At 45.8% G+C, this 22,369-nt stretch overlaps 1 protein-coding gene across 1 annotated transcript in view; it reads right to left on the bottom strand.

Annotated features, from left to right (window-relative positions):
• PAPPA (pappalysin 1) overlaps positions 1 to 22,369 on the bottom strand; it is a 174,783-nt gene that overhangs the window by 38,263 nt on the left and 114,151 nt on the right. The window contains exons 11-14 of the mRNA XM_036393969.2: positions 13,740 to 13,853; positions 13,203 to 13,338; positions 9,481 to 9,694; positions 137 to 308 (exon numbers count right to left, since the gene is read on the bottom strand). Of these exons, the coding sequence (XP_036249862.1) occupies positions 137 to 308; positions 9,481 to 9,694; positions 13,203 to 13,338; positions 13,740 to 13,853 (636 nt within the window). The remainder of the gene's footprint in view (positions 1 to 136; positions 309 to 9,480; positions 9,695 to 13,202; positions 13,339 to 13,739; positions 13,854 to 22,369) is intronic.

The following is a 22,369-nucleotide window of genomic DNA, read 5'->3' as shown; positions in this document are numbered from 1 at the left end:
AGCATTTGGACAAGACCTTATCCCAAGGCTGGGCTGAGATTTTAGCACCTACCCTGAGTTATCCCTCAATTTCTCCGCAGCTGTTTGCTCATCCTGGCCTTGTGCATCACAAAAAAGCCACCGTGGCAGGACAAACCTGGCTCTTGACGAGATCATCGTCCCTGTGGGTGTGCAGGATGTAGCCAGCCCTGCAGCTGACGTTGCACTGGGCGCCGCTGTCCCAGCCGCTGCCGCCGGTGCAGTTCAGCAGCGCGTTCTCGATCTCCAGCCGCTGGCAGTCTGTGGCTTCACAGGAGTGGTGGACACAGCTGGGAGGGAGACAAGGAGTGGTGGTGCTGTTATTTGATTATTTCAACCCATTCCACAAGAGCAGTGACTGACTCTCAGGTCAGAGGGTTCTGAGCCCAGCTCAGGAAAGGGTTCCACAGCCTTTTGGTGCATGTCCTGAAGGACAGAGGCAGTGGGCACAGTGGTGACAAAGACAGCAAATTAAAGGTTTTGTAGCAAAAGGGAAGAGTCTGCCAATTCTGCAGAAGTACCTTCTGTTCTGCAATATTCAACTGCACTATGACCTCCCTACTCCTGTATGAATGTCCATTTCTCCATCCATCCATCCATCCATCCATCCATCCATCCATCCGTCCGTCCGTCCGTCCATCCATCCATCCATCCCTCCTGTGAAAACACTCCCTCCAAGAGCAGTCCTCATGCCCCATCCAATTTTAAATCTGCTCAATCCATGAGTGCTGATATTGGCAGTGATAAGTGGGCATGTGAGGGGGGGTTTCTGTGATAGACACTCTTATCTTTGAGAAGCTCGATTGAAATCATCATATTCATTTTATTCCACTTCACGAGGAACACCAAACATCAACTGTGTAGCTGTGTTGATAAGCTCTTATCAAGCTCAGCAGCATGCTGTCATTTCAGATCTCTCCAGTTGCTTTCCTGCCATCCATAAAATCTTTCCCCCATGGAAACTGTCCGTTCTCCCTCTGGAAAATTATTGTAACATTTAGCACTACTTGCAAAAAAGAGATTTTTGTTTAATTTTTATATACACAGAGATGTCTGATTGACACAAAATCTTTCCCCATCTCTGATCACCTGAGTCATTATAGCACATCTTCAAATGTGAGTATGGGGTAGTCCCTCAACAAAACAGCAATGAAAATGTTGAGGATCATAAAGCATGAGGGAAGATTTAGCCTAGAGAGATGGAAGAAATATTTTTACAATGAGGCTGGTAAAACACTGACACAGGTTGCCCAGAGATGCACCATCTCTGGAAAAATTCATGGCCAGGTTGGACAGGGCTCTGAGCAATCAGATCTAAAGACATCTCTGTTTACTGCAGATGACCTTTAAAGTTCCCTTCAACACAAACCATTCCATTATTCTATGTGCAAAGCGTTTCTGGAATAGAGATGAAATTTCTGGGATAAGGACCCCTACAAGGTGATATTTCTCTGATGAAATTAGTAATTAATTTAATTTTAATATAGTTAAATTAGTTCTGGGGAGGGAAAACGTTAACTTATTTCACCATCTGGTTGTTTAGGGAAGAACCTGAAAGAGAAAATTATAGAAAAAAGGGAAAGCAATGTATCAATATATATATTTTGAAATAGATGACAAGCAGTCATTTCTGTCTACTAGAAAAAAGGGTTAACAGCCACTAAAGCCGTGCTCAGCTTAGTAAGCCCTGACTTATCATGTACGTGGTGTTTTGCTGTGTTCAAAGCACCGTGCAGACATTATCTAATTAATTTTTGTGACACCCCTGCGAGACACCTGGGCTGGTATTGTTATCTCCATGTTACTGATAGAGAAGCACATCTGCACATGTCTCTACTGAGCTCTAGATCAGATTAAATGACAGTATTTATGTACCTGTACAACTCATTTCTCTGTCCTCCACTAGTGCTATATGGGAAATGCCCACTGCTTGTAATTTAAGGTTGCTTGTTCAGTGTTGGCCCTTCCCTGGAGTGTGATGAGCCATAAACAATTTCCACATTCAGAAATATTTTATTTCCTCGTGGTGCACAGAGCACTCCTGCTGACAGAGTTGAGGAAGGAGAATTCCACCTCTGTGTTGGCCAACTCCATACCCTTGCATGCAACAAACCCCTGGCTATCAGCACAGCTGTGATGCTCATCACCTCTGCAGGATGGATGATCCTGTGCCAGAGCTGACCTATCCAGGGTGATCCTGCTGTCAGGAGGATCCCCACCCAGTAACCAAGGACTTCACACGTTTTCCAGTCACTGCATCTCACAGCCTGAGGTACAGATTTAAACTGCCATGGATTTCAGTCTGTAAGGATTGACAGGGCTGTGGATGGAGCAGCAGCAGAACAAGTGAGCAGCACATCCTTGTGCCCAGGTGCCATCACCTGAGAAACAAGGTGAGGAGAACAGCCAGGTGCTATTGCTTTCCAAATGCTCAACATGAATGATGCAGAGGTGTGAACCACACGCTTTACACACTCCTTACACACCATGAGCCTCACACCCTGCAGGTCCCCAAGCAGAGCAGGACCTTACCAACCTCTTCCTAACCCTACCAACCTCATGTCCTGCTGTTTGAGTAAGTCCTCAGCTGACATCAGTGATAGCATCTGATGCTGGATGTTGAGTGAGTGTAAATGATGCTTTGTGGAACCCTCCATGTTACACATCCCAGTTAAACTGGCCCTTGAGAGCCAACTCTCGCTTTGCTCCCCTCCATTTCTCAGATGGTGAGGCAGCAGCACGAGTGTCTCCTGTGCCAGGGCTGCAGTGCTGAGGAAGTTGACTCACTGGGGGAAAAAAAAAGAGCACTACTGCCAAGCCACTCTCAGAAGCACATACTGCAAACCTCGACTGCCCATTGCAAAACTGCCTTAGAATCTGAAAGCCTTCTTCAAAGTTGGAAAAATAATAAAAAAAAAAAAAGCAGACTTATTTAATCTAATACTTATGTGAATTAGTGGAGCACTGAACTCAGACTTGAATGGCTTCAGAGGGAAGGATGAGCCCAAGAAAACCCTTGTAATTTGCACAGAGGGAAATCTGAAGCAACGTCACCGCAGCCAGTGGCATCGCTTTTCATTTCCATCAATGTAAAGGAGAAAAATAATCTGGTTTCTGGAGTTCAGATCAGGACACCAGATGAGCAAGCCTGGGCTTAGAAGTCCTACAGAACTGAAACACCACAGACAAAAGCATTAAGAAACACTTATTGTGATGTTCTTCTTTCTGTTTACAAGTCCCCTTGTGGTCTTCTGAAATGGCCAGGGAACATTTTTAGCCACCCCCTCCAGGCTCCAGATTATGCCTTGGTTAGCAGATCATCTGGGCAGCTCTCTCTGTCTGTAACTCTATATGAATGACTTCAGTGACAAACAATACAACCATTCACTTTTTGTAAGAAAACAACCACTGCCACCAAATGTTTCTAATTTAAATATTTCTGGTTCTCTAGCTACTGGTTCCAATTTGGTATCAGCTACTGTCAGCCATAAATCCCAATGAATTTTGAAGTCATGATCCTGAGTTGAGCTCTGCAAATGCAGAATTAGGAAGGAGAAATTAATATCTCCAAGTAGGAAGTTTAGACAAAGAACCCATCACATCCATTTGTGGATTACAGAAGCTCTTGCATGGGTACTGCCATTTAGCAGTGGTCAATCATCACATGTTCCAGAAAATGTGCATTTCTCAGGAAAGAAACAATATAATGGCATCTGAGAATAAAATTGCTTCAGCTTTAACTCATGTTGACTCCTGGTATAAGACAGTTTATCCCATTTTCTTCCAGTCAAAATCATGTGACTTCATCAAAACTGCCAATTTCAAATCATCCCTAGTCTATCCTAACTCCCAAAAATCCTTACCAAAGCACAAAGTAGTCTGGAGCAAAGCTACACAGAGCACCCGAGGACCATGCTGAGGATTTACTTGCACAAGTGTTGGTGCTTGGGACATTCCCTGACAAGTGTTTATTTTACCAGGTCCCCTTCAGGATTCATGTGGTCCTCTTCTTGCCCTGGCAGTGTGCAATTTCCTAAAACAACATCTTCACACTGAGGTGAGTGCAAGGAGCAGAGGATTTCTTGCACACATTCCATTGCATGTTCAAAACAGATCAAGGAAGGCTGTTTCAATGATGCAAAAAGCCCTGGACTGAGTTAGCTTCCACATGTAGGCTGAAGTTCTGAGCCAGTTCTTACTTGATTCAAATCCATTCTGCCCATCCCAAATCTAAACGAGCTCAGTCATTAGGCTCTAAATCTGTATTTCTCTGTGCCAATATTGGCCCCAGTTCAGCAAGGCACTTAAATATGTGCTTAACTTCAAAAGCACAGTTAAGTCCCACTGATAGATTTGACTACAGGGGGATGTAAGCAAATAGCTTAGGGCTTTGCTAAATTGGAGCTTTAGTGACACAATCCTCGAAACATTTGTATTTTAACATGTTTATAGAAAATTATAACAATTAAGTGGGGCTTCCTTCCTCACATAAAAACAATCCAGGACTTCCTCTTTTGAAAAGCTTGCAGCAGCCAAACTTTCTTTTCCTAACCCCGAGGTCAAGCACTTTTCCAAGAACTCATCTTATCATGGTGCCTTAATTATTTGTTTCCCTCGTGATGGTTCTGACACGGATCTAAGCTCAGGTGAGCCTAAAAGCTCCTGGTGGGCACATTTTAGGAGAAGGGCTACAACATTATCTCTTGGACAAAGCAAATAACTCCCCTTTCCACATTTTGGACCAGCCTGGGCTGCAGATCTGAAGTGCAATTTGGTTTTGTCCTATGCCACCATATACACAGCTTGAACACATGTAGCCTTCTGAGGGCTTTTCTAACATATTTATCCTTACAATGGGTTTGTGTTCTCCTCTCTAGAGGTTACTCTAAAGGCAAGAGCAGGTTCTTTCTCTCTACATATATGCAGAAGCTGCTAGCCATATTTCTTGTTACAGAAATTAAAAAAAAAAAAAAAAGAAAATTGAAAAGGTGACAATGACTTTGTCTTCTTCAGTCTTCATCTAAATCACATTGTCTTCTTGTATTAACACAAAATCTTTAATATCTGCCCAAATCCATGGGGCTGGATGGGGACTGGTGAACCTGTGCTGACTGGAAGAAGGATCAAGCTGCTTCTTAAGAAGGTGTTTGCCTTCAAACCTGATCCATGAGAGCAACAACAGGAGTGGTGTCACCCATGGTCCCTTCAGTGATATCTCCTCGGTACTGCTGGGTTTGACTCTGACAGCAATCCCAGCAAGCCCCTTTTTCAGACTGAAAGGGTCAAAATGAAGCTAAACCAAGAGGTTTACAGAAAACCCTTGCTCCAGCCTAAGGTAAGCCCAAGAGAAAGGAGAGGCACGAGCCAGCACGTCCCCCCTGACTGTCTCCATCACTGGCAGGGCAAATTCTCCTTGGGCTGGGCTCTGCCTCCAGCCTGCCTGCACCCCGTGGTGTGAGCTGCTCCTGCCAGGGGGGTCCATATTGAACTGATAAAGCTCTCAAAGCCCCATCACCCTGCCAGCTTGGAAGTGGGACCGTGTCCCTGGGCGTCAGCAGCCCCACAGGTCTCCCTGCCAGAGTCTGTCCAGGCAAACAAAGAAAATGCATTGCCTTCCACTTTAATAAAAGCCAAATGATGCCGTTTGCCAATTACCAAAACGGGGCGAAGGTTAAAAACCCATTGAATTATAACACATGTCACGGACCAAAGCTTCTATGATTAACAGTTCTGTGAGAAATTCATTAATTTCACCCAAAGCAAGCTGACAGAGATTGTGCTTAATGACAGAATGCAGGGCAGGGGAAAGGCAGCCGAACCGGGAAAGAGAAAGCTGCATTAATTCACAACAAAAAGAGACGAGGAAACCCTTTTTTCCCCCTTATGAAAAGGGAAAAAAAAAATAAAAATAACCAGAGTTGTAAGGAGCGGTTGCATTTGTTCTGCTGCTGAAGATTTATCTTCATCATTTCTTGTTGGGGAAGCTGACAGCAGGCGAGAACAAGACAAAGAGAAGAGCTGGAGTGGGCTACAAATCCCTGGGGCTTGTTTGGGGCAGCAAAGGGTGCAGCTCCAAGGGAACCTCTCCACGGGGGCCAGAGCAGGTGATGGTGTGGTGGCCAGGGTTGGATCTTGGTCTACAGTGTCAAACACCCAGATATGCACACTTTCAGAGGGAGGAAAACCCAAAATCTCCCCTGCAGAAGTAATTTTGAAGCCATAGCAGTGAGGCTGTGACAAGGTTTAACTAGAGAAAGCAAAGGAAAATCTTTTTGCTACACGCATTAGAAAGCACAAGGTGGTGGCAATGTGAGGCAAGAAGACTGGAGAGCTGTGGGCAGCCAGGGGGGACCTGTATGCAGTATGAACACAGAGGTAATGGTGGATTAGAAATATGGAAACTCCAGCAATGCACAGTTCTGACAGCATTCCCCCAGTTCTGGATTGGGTGAATTGGGCTTTCCTGCCTGCAGTTTGTAGGAGGAGTGGTGGAAGGGACAGGTCTGGTGACCACGGCAGGGAAGTGCCACCAAGGAAAAGCAGCACTTCCCACAAACTGCTTTGTCAGGGATGGGTGACCCACAGCTGATGTTTCCTACCCAGCGACAAAGACAAAAACCTGATTTTTGAGGAACCACTGCCAAAGGCAGCCACAGCACATCAGGCCTTCTTGCTGCTCAAGTGACTGCAGGGTGGGAAATTACACCTCTGCTTCTGCACACCCAATTTCACCGTCCACTGCATGAGGCTACACAGGAAATAGTAAAAGTATAATAATTCCAGCTATAAAGCACAAGAGAAGAACTAACCAGGCCATTATATCTGCTCTAAGGATGCAATGTGGAAATAAAGAGTGTCATTTTTACAGCACGTCTCCAGCAGTGAGGTAAACTTCTGCTGAAAACAAAAAAAGAGTCTGTAGTCACTGGCAGCAGAAAAAACAACAACTGGAAGAATTAAACTGGAAAGGACAGAGTAGGAATTTTCAAACTATAAATATCTTCAGGAGGATGGAATGGATTTTCAAAACAACTAATGATGACTGAGGACAAGTACCTATAAAGTTCAATTGGACTTTTAGATTTAAGCCCATTTTTCTTTAAAATATTAACTATAATACATATTTTAAGAAAGAGGACTAAGTGAATGTTTTACTTTCAGTCGTAAAGTTGCTGCTAACCCATGGGAGGGATCCATTTACCCTCAAAATAAAAACTGTGTTAATTTTTAAGGGACAATATATTTCTTTTCCCTCGCAATTTTAAAATCTGCACCTTTGCCTAGAAATATCTGTATCTGGCTATAAATCCTCTCCAAGCAAAATAATTCTCCTTGAAAGAGAGAAATAATTCCTCTTATAGAGAGAAGCCAAAAAGCAGGCAAAAATATCTATGTTGACCTAAGGAAAATGAAAGGGGGAAAATTGATGATCACACATAGAAAGGCAAGTTCCTTTAAAAATTCAATAAATACCTTAAAAATCATATTAGGCAAATGCAACCAGTGGGGAAAGGGAGAAGGGAAAGATGGGCAGTGAGGAACTGGCACCTCAAGGGAATCTGATGGGCAGACTGTGAGCAGGGGGGGCAGAAAACCCATGTCCAGCCTCTGAGCTGGTTAAGAAATAATTTTTAAAATCTAACTTTCTCTGTTCTTCCTGGATTGGGTAAAATAACCAAAGAAAAAGACAGCAGTGACAGTTAAGGTGTCACTTATTTCCTGGCTGCACAGCTTAAAGCACAACTTTTTCTACACCTTGGGTACCTGAACTGCTTGGAGTTTTTTGTACAGAAGAAAACAGATCTGGCCAGCCCAAATGGTCCCAGCACAAGGGAAATAATTGGAAATAATTCCACTGATTTCAATTGCCTTTGGACCAGGGCTTTGCTTTGGAGAGTTTCTGGTTCCCTGTCAGACATGGGAAGCTCTATGATCAATCCAGTGCTGGAACCTGCAAGACCTAAAACATTACTTTGAAAGAGTGAGGCTCAGATGGGAGAGCAGGGGGCCGGGAGGGTTCAGTGCATCCCCAAAACAAAATGAGGCCAAAAAATCAAGAAGAAACATAAGAGGCAAAAGGCAGGTGATTCTTCCTCAAGGGATTTCTAAAGGTTGGGCTGCTGGGCTGCAGAGGCTCACTGAAGCTTTGCCTAAGGGGGATGCATTTTTTATTAAGGAAATAACTTTCTAAACACAGAGCACTCCTAGTTCAATAAGTGAACAAATGGTTCAATTCCTACTGAAAACTTGAGAGGGCAGTGGAATGTGGCCCTGTGTCTCAGTCCCCCTGAGCTCCCTGTTGCTTCTCACCATCTCCTTCCAGTGGGGCTTTCTTGCCCTTTTTCTGTCCTGCTTCAGCGCTGGGATTTGGCCACACTTTCACCACCAGACTTCTCATCTGAAACTTGATCCTGCTGTCTTTGGGCCTCTGAATTTATACAACCTATTGCACACAACGATCAGACGCTTTGAATCTAGGTCAGAACACACTGACTGGATTGATTTAGCTATAGATATACTCCTTTTTTTTAATTTTATTTTCCCTTCCCTCTCCCCCTTCTCACTCTCCTGCCTTTCCTGGAATAAAAGCAGGTCTTAAAAACAAGCCAGAACATTATCAAAAAACCTGACAGCTTGCTTAGGAGGCTGAGCAGACGTTTGCTGGGATATGCAACTTGTTTTACTATTGCTGCTGCTATGGTATGACAACTGCTCACAACTTTGAATTCACAAAGGAAGAGAAAAAAAAAATTCTTTCAGGGGTTTTGCTAAATTCTCTCCTCTTCTTTTCAGTGCCTCGCTGAAAGGATCCATGAAGCTGCTGCACCAGAGGCCATGAAAGGTCACAATCTCTGTGGGATGCTGTAAAGCAGAGACTGAGAGGGGTTGGTGGTGATCTATTGATGTGTCTGTAATAACAACAAGAATAAAACGGTAGCCATAAACCTTTCATCCTGGGGGGTCCCACAGAGCTTTTCAGAATGGGGGCCGGATCCAGAGAGGTGCTGAGGGCTTCACCCAGCCATAAAAGCACAGCAGATGCTGATGGCCAGGGCTGAGCACCCGGCAGGATCCGGCCCCTCCAGGGCACAGGCGTCACTCTGCGTCCTCGTGGTGCCTTCCCTGGGAGGTCCCTGGCACTGGGGCAGCACAAGGGGGTTCAGATTGAACTGCTGAACACAACACCAGGCTGGGGAACGTGTGCAGAGTGGACTGGCCCCAATTCCAGGCTTGGCATAAAGGAGGGAGGAGAAAGGAAGAGGAAATAATTCACTAACAGCATCCCATGCGGGTTAAATGTCCCATCCATCCTGATCAATGAGAACACTGCCGGTTTTTTACCCGTGACACAAAGGGGTCAGCAGGGTTCAGCTGCTGTGCCCCTCCTGCCTCCTCCCCAGCCCTGGCCCACGCTGGGGGTGGTGGGTGTGAGGCAGGGGGAAGCAGGGCTGACAGGCTCACCTCTGCTCCGCAGGGCTGTAGGTCTGTCCTTGCTGGCAGCTGCTGATGGTGATGGGGTCGAAGTTGTGGAAGGAACGCAGGGCCACCCCGGAGATGGCCACAAACTGGGAGCTGAAGCTAATGAGGACAGCCTGGGTGTGATAAAAAGGGTGACTGAGGTCATGGATGACGGGGATAATCAGGGGATTGTTCCTGCAGCTCAGGACGTGGACACCTGCCAGAGGAGAGACAAGATCAGAGGAAGGGTCAGGCTTAACACAATTGCTTCCCGAAGCCGTGGGCACTTCAGAGGCATTTCACCCAGAGGAATGGCCCTATAGAGCTGAAAAGTTATGGTAAGCTGCCTGGAGGGGCTTCCCAAATGGCTGCAGAGAGCTTAGCAGAGAAGCAGATCCCTCCAGACAGCTGAAGAAAGGCTGCCATTCTCTGTGCTCCTTTAGACCACAGCTACGTTCCTATTGTGCTCTGGTAAATCAGGAGCAACCAGCACAGGGGAAGCAGAGTCACACCATTGTAAAATGGGTCCTGGAGGACACTTGGAGCCTTTATATGCAGGATCAAACGCTGCCGGCAGGCTGGGGGGCTTTGTGCACCAGCAGCTTGTTTGGAGCTGTGCATGTCATTCGCACTCAGGGTAAAACTTTCTTTTTTTTTTGCATGAGTTTTCCACTAAATTTGCCCAGATTTGATTTTTTTCTTCGATAGTTTTGAGCCTCAGGGTATCTTGTTCTTTGCAAGAAAAGGCAGATTTGGTCCTGGAGATAGAAATGAGGGTGATGGAGCCACTGAGGATTTTACAGGTGATGTCACTCGAGAAGAAAAGAATTGTGTTCTGGGGAAATAAAAACACCTCAAGGTAGTGGTGCACTGAGACACCAGAGAGGTGGCAAGGAGACTCCTGAGTCCCTTTTGTCCAGTGGATAAGGCACTCAGTGACAGCTGGGAAGAAATTCCCGCCTTCAGGTAGAAGCAACCTGAATTCAAATGGGCCAAACCCGTCTCAGGGGGAAGGCAGAGGACAGACAGCTGTTGGCTGCCCTCGAAATTCATTAATTGAGATTCATGGCCTGCTGGCTGCCTGCAAGGCTCTGCCTCCATAGCTCCATGGCATCACTCTGAGGATCAGCTTGGCTCCAGATCCATTTGCTTCACTGGAGCTCCCCCAGCAATGGCTTTGGCCCAGGCCCTTTGGCTACCCTGATACACTTACAAATTTGAAAATAAAATAAATTCTATTTGCATGTTTAACTGGCTCAGGGATTTCTGTTATTATTTTTTTTCCCCAGTTCAGATTTCTTGACTCAAAAGGGAAGGAATAAAAAGGCTTTCATTTTTCTCCTTAGAAAGTGATTTCCTGTGAATTAAGACATGCTTTTTAAACATCTATCTCCCACCCTCTACTTAAAAAAAAAAATCTTCCTGTAATAAAAAAAATAATATAAAAAAGCAAACCTCTTTTTGTTTTGGTCTTCACCTGACCCTGAAATAACCTCCCTGTCTACTTGCCTCCCAGAAGTCTTTTGATATCAGCTCCTTGTGGAACGGTGCACGTTTCTCACTTACAAACAGGTGCAGTTAATACTCAAAATCCCAGGTTCCCAAATTCCTTGGAAGTTTCTGCCTTCTCTGATGGAAAGCCAAGACCTTATGGTATGAGGCTGTTTATTCACTTCTATTTCATTCCTTGCACTCAGGTGGTGTCCACAACAGAGCAGACCCTCAGAGCTGTGCTGCACTGCTGGTCACTTCTGACCTGACCAGGAAAACAGTGGCTGGACAGGTGAAGGTTTCTTAATTCCCCTGAAATACCCAAGACGATGGTACAGGTGCCCTATGGGGGCAGTCAGAGCTGTCTCAGGGTCCCCCCTGTTTCTGTGTTTCTGCCCCCATCTCTTCTGAACCCTGGTGTCTCTGATGGCTCTGAACCAACAGCACTGAGCTGTTCGGCATCCCAACCTCTCCATCTCCTACCAGCACTTAGAAGAAGCTTCACGTTAATTTCTGGGAGTCCACTTGCTCTGATCAAGGCAGGAAACTGCATGTCTGGATAGGCAATTCCTTGCTCGTGGCATTGTCTTCAGCACACTGGGGACTGATGGAGATTTAAATTATTGCTACTTCCCTTTGGCTGTACTTTCAGTTTGCCACGAGCTTCTGCTTAAGGCTCATTGAGTGTCTCAGTCAGTCCTGCCCCCAGTGCATGCCAACTTTTGCATCTCAGCTGCAGTTTCCAGCTTGCCATGGTGATAATTCAAACACATGAAACACAATATCCAGGAAAAGGACTTCATGTCCCTGTCAGAAGTCAGACAGAACAGCAATGGGGAGCTCTGCCTGAGTGAGAGCTGCTGGGTAGCCCACCTACACCTCTCCTCTGCTCCAGGCAGCCTCTTCTGAAAGGTCAAAGGGGCTTTTCCATGATGAAAGCAGCATTTCAGCTGGGAGGACATCCAGACATCAGGCTGAGCCATGCCAAACTCATGTTGCAACTTCATTGAAGATTTCAAAACCTAACCCTCAGTTTCCTCTTTGCTCCTCTTTCTTGTTCTCTTTCTCTCCCAGCCTGCCTGTCTGTCCCTATAAAATGTCACATTAAGTACTGCTGGCATGCTCGTGTCTCTATCATTTATTTCTCAGAGGGACAGAGCTATGTGCCACTGTTTTGCAAAAGGAGGGTAAGATTAATCCAAGGGCTCTGGCAAACTGGGAGCCATCCTGACTCAACCTGCGCAACTTGCTGCAAATTTCAGTTTGTTCTTGGACAACAGACACCACACGTATTTCCTTTGTTCTCCTCCACACTCCACCAAATTCTGTATTATCCTGGATGCTCATCCAACACCTGTCACTCTGTGCCCCTTCTTCTCATCACTAGTGGGAAGCGCATTTGAGTTTCAGCTTGTTAAAACTTAAATGCTATGGTAAAACAGAAATCTGAGGGATGGGAGCTTTGTTTCCTTAAAAATTGCTCTCAAGGTGACCTGGCCAGCTTTCTCCTCAGTGAAAAAAAAAAATAAAGGCAGAGAACATCTGGAAAGGGATTATGCAAGTCCTACCCTGACACAGGGTTAGGAGCTAGGGAGAGCTCCTGGGTTCTGGAGCTTAAATGCAGCCTGGATCAATTCCCCAGACACAGCTTCCCCAGTTTAGGGCCCTGTGCCAAGGGCAGAGGCAAAACCTGTCTATGGCAGCACTTCAGAGCTGGCAGGTCCTGCCTCTGTCAGGCACAGCTGCTGGAGGCCACGCCAGGAGCCTGGCAGGGCCCTGGGGCTGGACCTTCACCGCCTGAAACACTTCACCTGGGGAATGTGGGCCATTCAATGGCTCTAGAGACCTCCCTGCAGGCAGGACTGGAGATCACCCAGCACTCCCTGAGAAACCTTTGGTGCAGGGCCCTCACTCCCTGCTCCCAGGGGCTCACCTGTAGCACCATCAGTGTCTCTCCAGGGCAGTGCTGGTGTGAAGCATTGAGATAGTGCTGATTTTAGTGACTGAAGATGAGCTAATCACCTCTGAATGGATAGTGAACAGCTACAGAGTAATGTCTGTATAAAATAACACATCATTTTCAACAAACTCCAGTGAGACTCAGGGCTTAGAGCGTTGAGCAGGCACCTTTTTTGTCTAATTCTGAAAAAAAACTGAGCAGGAGTACTGGTGAATGGGGGCATCACCAGATTAAACAAGCAGTAAAGAGGGAGTTTAACACAACAGAGTCTTACCAAGGTCGTGGCTTTGCTCCTTGGTGTCAAACAGCTGCACACCAATGGTCTCCTGCTTCTGGTCCAGGTAGTAGGTGCCATCTGTGACCAAGTGAACAAGGACTGCTGCAGCCACCATAGGCTGGGAAAAATAAGCCTGGGAAAACACAAACCCCACAAAGCCTGAGGTGGAGAACTGTGGTGGGCTTTTAAAAATCCCCAGGAGCCAGTCCAGGACTTTTAAAGAAGAATTCCCATCTCAGGTCACACAGAAATCTTCTCTTCCAATCTCTCCTACACAAACTACATAAACTCAAGTCAAAGAGCCCTGAAGCTGAACCCTCTCAGAAATTCAATAGCCTTGTCACACACGAGGGGACTTCACTACTGACTCTCTAGGCAGTGCTCAAAAACATTGTTTTGCTCTTTTGCTCTAAACATGCTTCAGAAAGGAGCAGCTTGGCCCTGGGAAAGCTGGCCCACGATATTTTGCCTGCTGGGGAATCTTTGTAGAGGCAGGCAAAGAGGAAACTTCTGAGTGGTGTGTGCACTTCCTACCTTGAGCCAGAAAATGGTCTGTGTCATGTGGGAGTACTGGAAGTTGGCTGTGCAGGGATACCAGGCATACTGGGACACACCATCGTTCAAGTCGATCACCTTGGTACGACACATCTGCAGCAGGAAAAAAAGAAACACCAAAACTGACCTAGAGGACAGCAAGGAAGGGTTCTGACTGCTTTAAGTGGGGAAACAAAGCCCAGGTGCACTCCTAGGATAAAGTAATGCACAATAACTGTGCTTCTAAATAGCATGAGATATTCAAAATTAAGTTTCCAGGTCTTCCACCCCAGTAAGAAAAACTGAACCATGAACAGGAGCTAAAGACCCACAGCAGCAGGATGGCAGCCAACAATCTCCTCTGAATTTGGTGCCAGGTCTTTGACAGCATTTAGAACAACTTTGCTCCCACCCAAATGGACCAGGGCTCTTCCCACTGGAGTCCAGGTGAGGATCACTTCTGAGCACCCCAACTCCCAGCACAGGCAGTGTGGAGGTGCCTCCACTGTGGCTCAGCACTGCCCTATTTAAACCTGATATTACTGTAACCCCAGAGGAGCCACACATGGCCCTGTAAACTTGAAACCAGGTGTAGCCTGGAAAGTCCGGCCTCTAGAACCCCATTTAAGCAAATTGATTTCCTCTTTCTCCAATCAGTTCTGCAAGTGGAATCACCTTTTTCCTACACCTGCAGCCTTTCCATGGCAGGCAGCAGTGAGACTGGAGGTAAACTGCTCTTTTCAATGAAGTACATGATTCCCAAGTCCTGTTACGGATGAAAAGCTAAAAAAAAAAATGCCAGACTCTGTACACCAGTGAGCCTTGCAGTGCCACCAGTATGTCAGATGTGAAAATGAAGCGGCAAGAAATGGTCAGAATTACCCTGAAAGCACACTGCTCAGTGAAGCTGCTTCAAAAATGAAGCATGAATGACCATAGTCTTCACCTCCACAGCAAGCAGAAAAAAAGGGAATGTCCACTATGGAAAAGTTTACTATTGCATTAGAAGGATACTTACAGCTGAGGCTCCTGGAGCACCTGAAAGGTACCTGTTGGATTCACAACCCTTTGGTGAACTCACTAACTCTCATTACCATAGGAATAGATGGAATTCCTTGTGCTGATGTGCTGTCAGTAAAGCTGTTTCTGTCAGCAATTTAATTACTAAATCAAAAAGAGAACCCTGAAGGGAAAAAAGAAAGTTAGCAGCCATCCAAAGTCCTATGCCCACTCAATAATTCTGCATAGAAATGCCCTCTTGGTCCCGGCAGGCAAAGTCTGGGCACTGTAAAGAGAGCCTGGGATGCCTGGGAATGAGAAACCAGATTGGCTAAAAGTGAGGTAATCCCCTTTAAAATCTGAGTCCTTCAAGATCCAGCACAGAGGAATCTTACAGGCAAAACATAAATCAGCTTTAATGGGCTGGAAGAAGATTTTTAGTTTATTTATTTTTTGAAACAACTGGGACCAAGCTTCATTGAGGCTAGCCAGTGGATAGTGTTACATTTAACAGCAGAGCAAAGCTTTACATAAACTATCTTTGGCATTTGAAATCCAGGCCAGCAATTCGACATGTAGTGTTTCGCAACTCTCCCTCCTTGCGTTTTCAGCAGCCTGTCTCGTGTTGGGAGCATGGTTTTTATTTTAATACCTCTCCAGCCAGGGAATTTATCTTACCCACATCTGCAGTATATATGGTCAGAGAGCTCTTTGACATGAACAAAGGTCTCATTACTTTTATATGATTTTGTTCTTATTCTTACTTCTCCTCCTGCTCTGTTGGTCCAAAAAGGTGGCTGAGAGAAACACAGCACTGACTTTAGGTGCTTTTAAAGTGCCACTTAATGGATAAGTGAAAACTTGTATTAAGAAATCACCCAGACCTCACCAAAAGTTTGATTCTAACCCAAAATAAACCCCTGCTGAGGTGGGCTGGAAATCTCTGATAACTTTTAAATGCCTTGTTTGATTTGTGTGCGTGTGTGAACCATAGCACTTTCTGCTTCTGCTGGAGAATATTAGCAAAAATCTGAGCATTGCATAAAGAGCCTGTGTTCAGGCCACGTGGGCTGTCAGACTGGCCTGGTTTGAGCAGGTTAGATAAGCTTCCCCTGCTGAGGCTGATCCATCGCTACCCAGACAAGTGTTTCAAAGTGCTCCTGGGGTAAAAGCCTCCTTTGGAACAGTCTAATTGAGAAGTGTGGGAAAAGGCTGAGAGAGATGAATGGCTACAAGGGCCTCTTCTCCACTCGCTGCTGGCCAGTAAACTTAGCTAATGGCAAAAAAAAAGTTCTTTAGGTTACTCTGGAAGCAATTGGGTTGGATAAACAGTTCCTGTCATCTACAGACTCCACCATCTCACCAGGCTCCAACACACGTGGTAAATCCATCCCTGTTTCAGTTCTGCCCAGGCACTGAATGTCACATCACACCTGCCAAGCCTGAGAATCATCTGCTGGAAGAGTCTTTCACACCTCTGCTTTTAAGGCATCCCTAGACTGTGGCAGCAGCCAGAAGGCCCCTATTAATTAATTAGGTTAATGGTTGGACTCAAATGACCTTAGAGATCGTTTCTAAATGTGATTACTTCAGAACCAACACTTCTAGAACTACAAGTTCCAATGGCCTGGACGACAGAACAGCATCTCTCATCATTGCTATTCACAGGAATTCACACTTATGAGAAACAGACTATACCCTAACGTCCTCCAGTTTGCTACAGTGATGCAAAGCAGCAGCTAAAGCACCTGACAGCTGCAGAGGGAAGAACACATCGATAGCCTTCTCATTTCAGGGTGTTACCAAACGCTGAAGTATTTGCTTTGAAGAATGACAGCATCGCACAGTGCTCCAAACTTTACTCACTGGGGCTTATCCAGATTCTCAGCCCCACACAGCAAGCAGGATATCCACAGGAGCTTAGTGTGTGCTCCAAAGTATGCGGCGACTATTTGTGTCTAGTTACTGGAAGCCCATGTCATCCCCCTCCCGAGGAAGCTGCTTTCAATTAGAAGAGCTGATGTCTGTTCCTCTCAGAGGTTCAGATCCAGCTCGTCTCCCACCCACACATTTTGTACACAAACATCGGCAGACAGAACGATCAAGGCCAGGGAGCACTGTGGGATCTTCCCACAAGAGGGAATGCCTGGAGGATTCCCTTTGACTGATTTATACAACCTCTTGTCAATCAAAGGCACAACATGTTCTTCAAACCGCCTCTCCTGTTTTCCTTCCCTTACTCAGGGGGACCGAGGAATGTGTCAGCAGAAAGGGAAAAGTGATATATTGGGAGCACTTAGCTTTTTGCCACATCAAAAACACATTTACTATTGCAATCAACTCCATTTCCTTCAAAGTAATATGGGAAAATTTGCTGAAGAGCAAATTTTGGAAGGCGCCCTCGTGAATGGTTCCCAGCCATCCCGTGATTGCAGGCAATGTGAATTTGTGTTGATGGGTTCCTGTTGCAGCTGAACTACATGTTAAAGATCAAAAATCCCCTGGACTGGGCACTGGACTAAATCCCAGCCCAACTGTGGCAGTGCATGGCCCCACTACAACCTTCTGGGCATCACTTGGCTTCTCCAGGCCTGGGCTCCCTGTCTGGAAGATGAGGATGATGTTCCCCCACACCACACAGGTGTGCTGAGGATGAAAGCTATGAGCTATGAGCCACACAAAGATGCTCAGATGTCACTGAGAGTACACACAGGTGTGAGGATACAGCTCCCCACAGGAGTGGGCTAAACACAACTCCCATCCCACTCTGACTTTCCCACCAAGCAAGCACAGTCAGACACCACAGGCTTTGCACACACTGCTGGTTCTCAGCACTGTAACATCAAAAAAATTCTCAATGCAGACAGAAAAGCTGCTATTTAAGCTCAGATGCTGCCCTACTCAGCCCTGGCACCGTGGTTGGAGCGGACGCGCCTGTCTGCATGCCCAGGGGCGGCTGGAAACAGAGCAAACCTCCAGAGCACAGATCTGTCTGCTCCCAAAATCCCATCTGGTGAACCATGGCAGGGCCTCCTCCAGACCGTGTCCTCGAGCTCTGTCTGGCTGTGAGGGGCATCGTGGGCACTTGGTCAGGCAGTGGAAAACATCCTCCTTCTGGAGAGGAGGGTGGAAGGGGACATTGGGCTCCAAAAGCTTCCTCTCCCCACTCCTTTCTACAGGGGGCTGGGCTGCTGACACTTCTGCACCCTGACAGACAACTCAGAGTGTTTCTGGGGTGAAACGGGCTGTACCCTGTCCTGTTGGCAAAACTGCAACCATGGAACAGGCAGGAACAAGATCTCTGGGTAAAACCCACAGTACCAGCTATTTACTGAGCACAAAACATCCTCTGTGAGGCTGCAGAGATGCACAGAAAAACTCACAGACTGATACAAAACCCATGGAGGCACAAACAGAACATATTCTCTTGTTTGAAGGTCCAGCTAAAGAACAGATTTCAGCTGTAATACTGAGATCTACAGTATTCTACAGTAATCTACAATATTTATCTCTTTGCTCTGCAGAATGTTATTTGTATTTAACTCAACACATGCCAGAGGATCCCAACCATGACATAAGCAGCAGTTTAACACATCCCTTACAGCTGAAAACTTTCTCCCTCCCTTGCCAGACCAGGGTGCTGGCAGTCACCCAGCCCTTTTATTCTTAAATATGTTATTGTTCTTGCTGAGCTAAGGTTAATCTCACCCAAGGATGAGAAACTATGGAGCAGTTGCTAAATATCAGAAAGGTTCCTGCTTGTTTATTGCCCAATATTGTAAGGCAGCTTGACTGCCACATGGACACCACCCAGTTTGCCGACTGCAGCACAGACCTCCAATCTGTTCTCAAAGCTGTTGCACTGCTTTTCTCATTTAGGCTGGGAATTGGGTTGGAATTAGGGAAAAATGAAGTTGCCCACAAGTGAGCACCAAACCATTAAAAGGCCTCCAACAAACACCTCAAACCCCAGCCAATTTCTCTGACCATTCCAAACCTCAGGAGCCCACAGAGCTCAAATGGAAATTGTACACACAGCAGCACAAGGAATTTTGCTCTGGGTTTTCTTCTAGATTCTGGTCAGAAGTGCCATTATCAGATGTCTTTGTCAGTGGACTTATTTCATCAGAAATCTGAGTCCAAAGTTGCCTGCCCAGTCATGAATGTCATCCTTAGGTCATTCCAGGTTGGCCTATAAAACTTAAGGAAAACATTCAAAGATACTTTTCCCAAACCGGTACACATATTCAATTTTATGTGCACTACCAATGGGTTTCTGTTGCAGAAAATAAAATAAAAAACTAAAACCAAATCTGAGATCCAGCAGCAGAAAGTCTAAACATAAAATGAGGGAAGAAACCTGAGTCTCTCTCTTTCAGCAGCCACCTGACCTTACTGTCTACTGCTACTTCCACAGCAGCAACTTCCCCTCATGTCTGATGCTCATCACTGCATCTTCTCCCCCAAAACTCTCCTTGTCCTCTGTGTCAGATAACACAGTTTTTCTGTTTCATGTTCTTTGTCTACTTTTACTAGTTTTCATTGGGGTCCCTAAAGGTCTGGTGGCAAAAGATGAAAAACTGCAGCGTGTCCTGCCCCAGGACAAAGGCCTGTGGGCAGTTGATCCACAGCAAAGCTTTATCAGCTGGAAGCTGATGAAACTCCTGGGGTAATACACTGATGCTGTATTACTCCCAGATTCAGTTGGCTCAGAAGTCAGAGGAAACCTCATCTGTCAATTTTCCCTGTGTAATGAAGAACAGGGTTTGGCTGTGGGATTGGGAAGCAGCTTACATCTCCTGCAGGATGAAATAAAGCCCTGCTGCCCGTCCCTGTGTCCAGTCTCAGCACAGCCACGTCCACTTTGAACCTGGAGCAGCTGATGTGTCTGGACCTTGCAGACTCAGTATCCCATTAGCATGATATTACAGCTTCCTCAGCACAGAGCCACGATTTTCAGCTGAAGATTTGGCTGGATTTTTCAGTAATTGGAAAGTGACCTTTCTGTGAAAACACCACGGACAGGGCACCAATAGTTTGCCTGCAATGTGACATGATGATAAATTCCTCTACTTTACAACAATAGTGTTCATCTCCAAAGGGAAATTTCCTCAGAGTTTTGGATGTAACACAGGGCTGTGATTCAGAAATGAGTGGGAGATGCAAGGGCTATTTCATTTTGTCATATAAGTTGGTTTAGTTTGAGGCAAGGGAAAAGGAGCTACAGGTATTTCCATTAGATGATGGCCCAGATTACATGTGTATTCAAGGTGTGTTATTAACTTTAGCTTTCTCAAAAATGCAGTTATTTCACTTCCAAAGAGCTGGTATGAACAATATATTTCCATTTTTAAATCATGCAGACCTGCATTCTTTGAGCTTCCCTTTGAATTTCTGTTATCTCCAGATTCAAAGCAAACTTCATTTAAAACCATTGAGTTCAAATCAAAATCACATCAAACCATAAACTTCACATGGCATACCTGAAAAAACTGTAAATCAGTTCTGACTGGCCCTATCCCAAACTCACATGGGCTTTGACAGCCAGCCAGGTGTAATCAAATATCTAGGATGCTTGCTGGACTCATGGAAAAAAAAACAATATGGAGTTTTGATTTTCCAACAAAACCCTAACCAGATGATTTTTGCATGGTTCAAAGGATCACCATGAGGATGTTGGTTAAGCCAAGGCCAGACACTACAGAAAAACAGATCAAGAAAAAGAAGAAATAATTGCACTAATGGGATTTAAAAATCAACTCATCTTTCATGGCAGCTCACAAGCAAACCCCAGCATCTGGAGCTCCTGGGTGCAATTTGCACATGGCCCTGCTTCTCTTGCCATTCAGAGATGCAAACTGAAGGGATGCAGAATCAAGAGGTAGTTCTGAGTGCACAACACAGTCTCCTGTGCAGCACATGAAAGAGCAATCCAGCGATTTGACATGTGCTCCTGCTTATTCCTGTCAATCTTCTGCTATTTCTTCAGCTTGGCAGTGGGACATAAAGGTGCTGCTCTCAAAAAACAGCATCTTCCACGCCAGCACTGCTGGGATCCCACCTCAGGATCCAGCAGCAACACACCCAAACAAGAACTTATGCCTCCAGTTCTGCAAGTATCAGCCTCATTAAAACTAAAAGACATTTTCAAGCTGCAGCACAAGCTCCTGTCTACAACTTCCACATTACTGCTCACAGAAGTGTGAAGGCATTATAGACTGATAAGTGCTTTAGCAGACTGTATATCCATCCACTGGAGAGCAAGGTTAAGCAAATACAGGAGCCAGAACATTATTGTTGGCTGAGCGCTCGGGTTCCCGAGCTGCCCGTCTCTGACTCCAGCGGGCCAGGTCCACTGCAGCACAGCTTCGTGGAGCTGCAGGCCAAGGCTGGCCGTGGGGTGCTGTAGCAAAGCAAAACAATCCCATCCCATCAGCTTTCATCACTGAGGAGCAGAGCAGAAGTGAATTTTTTTGGTTTTGTTTTTCCTTCGGCTGGAGCGTTTCATTCGGGAGCAGCTGGCACCAGAAAATCAAACTGTCAAAGGCAGAATGTGTGCCACACTTTAGGAGGATCTTAAATATCTTTTTGTTATTATATTCATAGTTCTGGCTCACTGGATTCATTGTACTTTTGCAGCTACTGCAAGGCAAAGTAGTGATACAATCCACTGGGTAACATCCCCTCCTTCCTTCCCAGAGCTGGTGCCATCCATTTGTTTGGATGAAGAAAACACAAAAGCAGAGAAAGAATTCTCTACCTAGAGAAAGTTTTCTCTAGGTAGAGAAAACACAAAAGCAACAATAACAAATCCCTTAAGAGCTTGAGTTCTCCATCAGATAATACACTGCCTAGGTGGACAGAGATGCTCAGAAGCACATGGACAATGACACTAATAAAAACAGATACATAAGAAAGAATTTAAGCCACAAATTTTTCAGCTCTCAAGCAGGAAAAAAAAACACCCACTGCTTTTGTTTCCAGTGTAGTAGGAGCAAACCCTAAATAACCTGACCCCAGTTCCCTGCACCACCCTGAGTGCTCAGGGGGCACAGGAGCCACTTCCCAGAGATGTGAGCCAAGGCAGGTGCCACCCTGAGCCCTGCAGACCCCTCCCTAAGCTTCGCCTGTGCCTGAGGCAAACAGCCGTGCAGTGGTTAATGTCAGCCCCGACCACATGATCACACTCAGAAAAGGTCAAAAGAGTGATTTTTCATTTAAAAACATCTGTGTGTTTAAAGAACAAAACTTTCTCATGTGCAGAAAACCAGGGTTTTCCAGTACTTTTATTTCCAGAGTTAAAGCTGTGCTTTTCAGCTTTGTTTAGGGTTATGGCCCATGTAAACAGGCTGTGTAAACCACACACTACACTCAGCACACTGCGTTTCCACAGGCAGGGATAATTGGGGGTGCAAATCTAGCAAATCTCCCTCTCCCTGGCTCCTGTTCCCTCTCCAGGCTGCTCAGCTTTCCCCACTGTGCTCCCAGGGAGCCAGACAGACACCCTGTTGTCGTCCTTCCCTATATGAAGACATACACATGCCTCTAATCCTAAGGGTGTAAGTCTGCTCTGGGCTGTCAACAGGCCTTAATTGGATACATCCAGGGAGATGATGCATTGGGAAGAGGCC

The sequence above is a fragment of the Molothrus ater genome, chromosome 20 (genome assembly GCF_012460135.2).
Source record: "Molothrus ater isolate BHLD 08-10-18 breed brown headed cowbird chromosome 20, BPBGC_Mater_1.1, whole genome shotgun sequence".
Taxonomy (NCBI): domain Eukaryota; kingdom Metazoa; phylum Chordata; class Aves; order Passeriformes; family Icteridae; genus Molothrus; species Molothrus ater.
This window is presented reverse-complemented; position numbering and strand designations above follow the sequence as displayed.